Genomic DNA, 2,078 nt, shown 5'->3' with positions numbered 1-2,078 from the left:
ATCTGCTGCCTGTGATGCGGCGCGGCCCGAGCGGGGCCCCAGTGAATGTTCTCTCATTAGCTTGTGTCCATTTTCACACATTTATTCACATTTTTATCATTCTGCTGGTTTGGATTTTATTACACATTTAAATAGAGCTTCAGTCTGCTTTTTGAGATGAGAGTCCCTGTTGGTTCTAGAATCCATTGTTTCTGTAGAAAAGCAGTATCAACAGATGTAGACATTCAACTTTTTGAGCAACCACTAAACATGTAAGATTAATTTCAAATGGGAAAATTATCTTTATCCCATGGAGTTGACTTGAAAATTACATAGTTCAGCGGACCTAAAATGTAAAGTTTAAAGCTCTAAAAAATCTTTTGTGTTTTCATTTTATTTCTTGAAATGTCAGCTTTACCTGATAGTTATCTATGATATAATTTATGTAGTAAAATGCCTGTTACTTTACTGTTTGAAAAACCAGATCATGTTTTTCAGTAGCTCAACGGAAATGTTTGTTTGTGGAGGTTCTGGATGAAGCTGTAGACACGTCTTTCCTGACACTTATTGATTCACAGTGTGTTTGTAACTACAGTAGTCTACTGTATTCCTCCTCCCACTGTTGTTGGGGACCTACAACCAGCTAATCAATCTCTATAAATGCAAGGCTTGAGTGAAAATAACACGTTGAGATATTACAGCATGAGTTGTGATGGCTTAGCTCAGTACTCTGTCAGCATTTGGGGCTCAAAGATAAAGCAAATGAGACATCAGGTTAGGAGAGAAATCATGTGGATAAAGTCATGGCAAGAAAAGGCACTGGATTTTCTGACACGTGTCATTTCCCACTTTCTTTCTCTGTGCTATAAGACATGAATTTACATACTTATATTCAATAAATTGTCTTGTTTATTTACCTTTTTATTCAAAATGGCTCAAATTTCCTAAAGTGGAGCATGCATTCTGCTCTTACGGTGCAAATGGTCAGTGGTTTTTTAAAGATGTTTGAAGAGTATTATTAAATGATAATTCTGCCTGATATTTTTTTTTTTTTTGCAAAAGACACTTTCTACACTCAAGCATTATATTATTACACTACAGCATAGTAAAAGGCATGTCATGACCTCCTGTTTTAGTACTTTTTCATAAAAAGTTATGCTTTCAAATATTTGTGAAAAAATAAATTCAAACAAGATCAACATTTAAAATGTTTAATTTTTTATCTTGATTATCAAATAGTGATTAAACTTTGAGGTTTAAATATAAGTTACCATTTGCGATTGGCATTCTATTTTATGTTTCTTCTTTCTCATTTACAGAAAAAAATGATACAGAAAGAAGGGAGACAGAGACAGAGGTGGAAAGAGGATGGTGGAAAAAATGAGGTAAGTAGAAATATGAAATTCATTCACAAAATTATAGAGTTGGAGAATTTCTTTTTTTTTTTTTTTAGTATTGGGGATTCATTTTATTATTGACAGTTTTGGGGATTGATCCAAGAATCTTTGCACTGAGCTACATCTCTGACCACTCCTTTCATTTTCCCTGTTTTTCTTTCTTTCTTTCTTTTTGTTGTTGTTGTTTTGAGACAGGGTCTCACTAAATTCCTAAATCACCCAGTCTGGGCTTGAACCTGTGACCCTCTTGCCTCAGCCTCTTAGAGCTGTGGTGGCGAACCTATGGCACGTGTACTGCATCCGAGTGTTTGTTAGCCCTGACAGCTCTAAAAGGTTCACTATCGCTGTCCTAGAGTGTTAGAGTCAGAGGTATGTGTCACCATGACCTGCTGTAAAATTTGTACTACATTTTTTGATAATTTCAAATTGCGTGCTGAATGTCTCACCTTTGCCTTTTATTTACTTGAATGTATTGAACGACTTTTTTTAGACAGGGTCTTGCTATATATTCCAGGCTGCCCTTAAATTCACTATGTAGCCCATGCTCTTTCAAACTCAGAATCCTCCTGCCTCAGCCTCCTGAGTGCTAGAATTATAAGTATGTACCACCATGCCTGACAAATACAATTATTTTGAAGTCTGTCTGATAATGCTATTATTTGGAGTCCTGTATCTCTGTGTCTCCTATCTGTCATGTTTCTT

The 2,078-nt window shown here is 35.7% G+C and overlaps 1 protein-coding gene across 8 annotated transcripts in view; it reads left to right on the top strand.

The window, feature by feature from the left end:
- Positions 1-2,078, top strand: part of LOC104875761 (merlin) — a 74,067-nt gene that overhangs the window by 8,554 nt on the left and 63,435 nt on the right. For 7 of the 8 annotated variants that reach the window (XM_033763528.1, XM_033763534.1, XM_033763532.1 and 4 more), the window contains exon 2: positions 1,299-1,364. In XM_033763528.1, coding sequence (XP_033619419.1) covers positions 1,348-1,364 — 17 coding nt within the window. In that variant the 5' untranslated portion in view covers positions 1,299-1,347. Of the gene's footprint in view, positions 1-42; positions 252-1,298; positions 1,365-2,078 lie in introns of those variants that run through there. The other variant, XM_033763527.1, reaches the window with a different exon arrangement.

This window comes from Fukomys damarensis, unplaced genomic scaffold (assembly GCF_012274545.1).
Source record: "Fukomys damarensis isolate Sample0158 unplaced genomic scaffold, DMR_v1.0_HiC HiC_scaffold_15, whole genome shotgun sequence".
NCBI lineage: Eukaryota > Metazoa > Chordata > Mammalia > Rodentia > Bathyergidae > Fukomys > Fukomys damarensis.
Note: the sequence above shows the minus strand (reverse complement) of the source record. Positions and strands in the feature narration are given on the sequence as shown.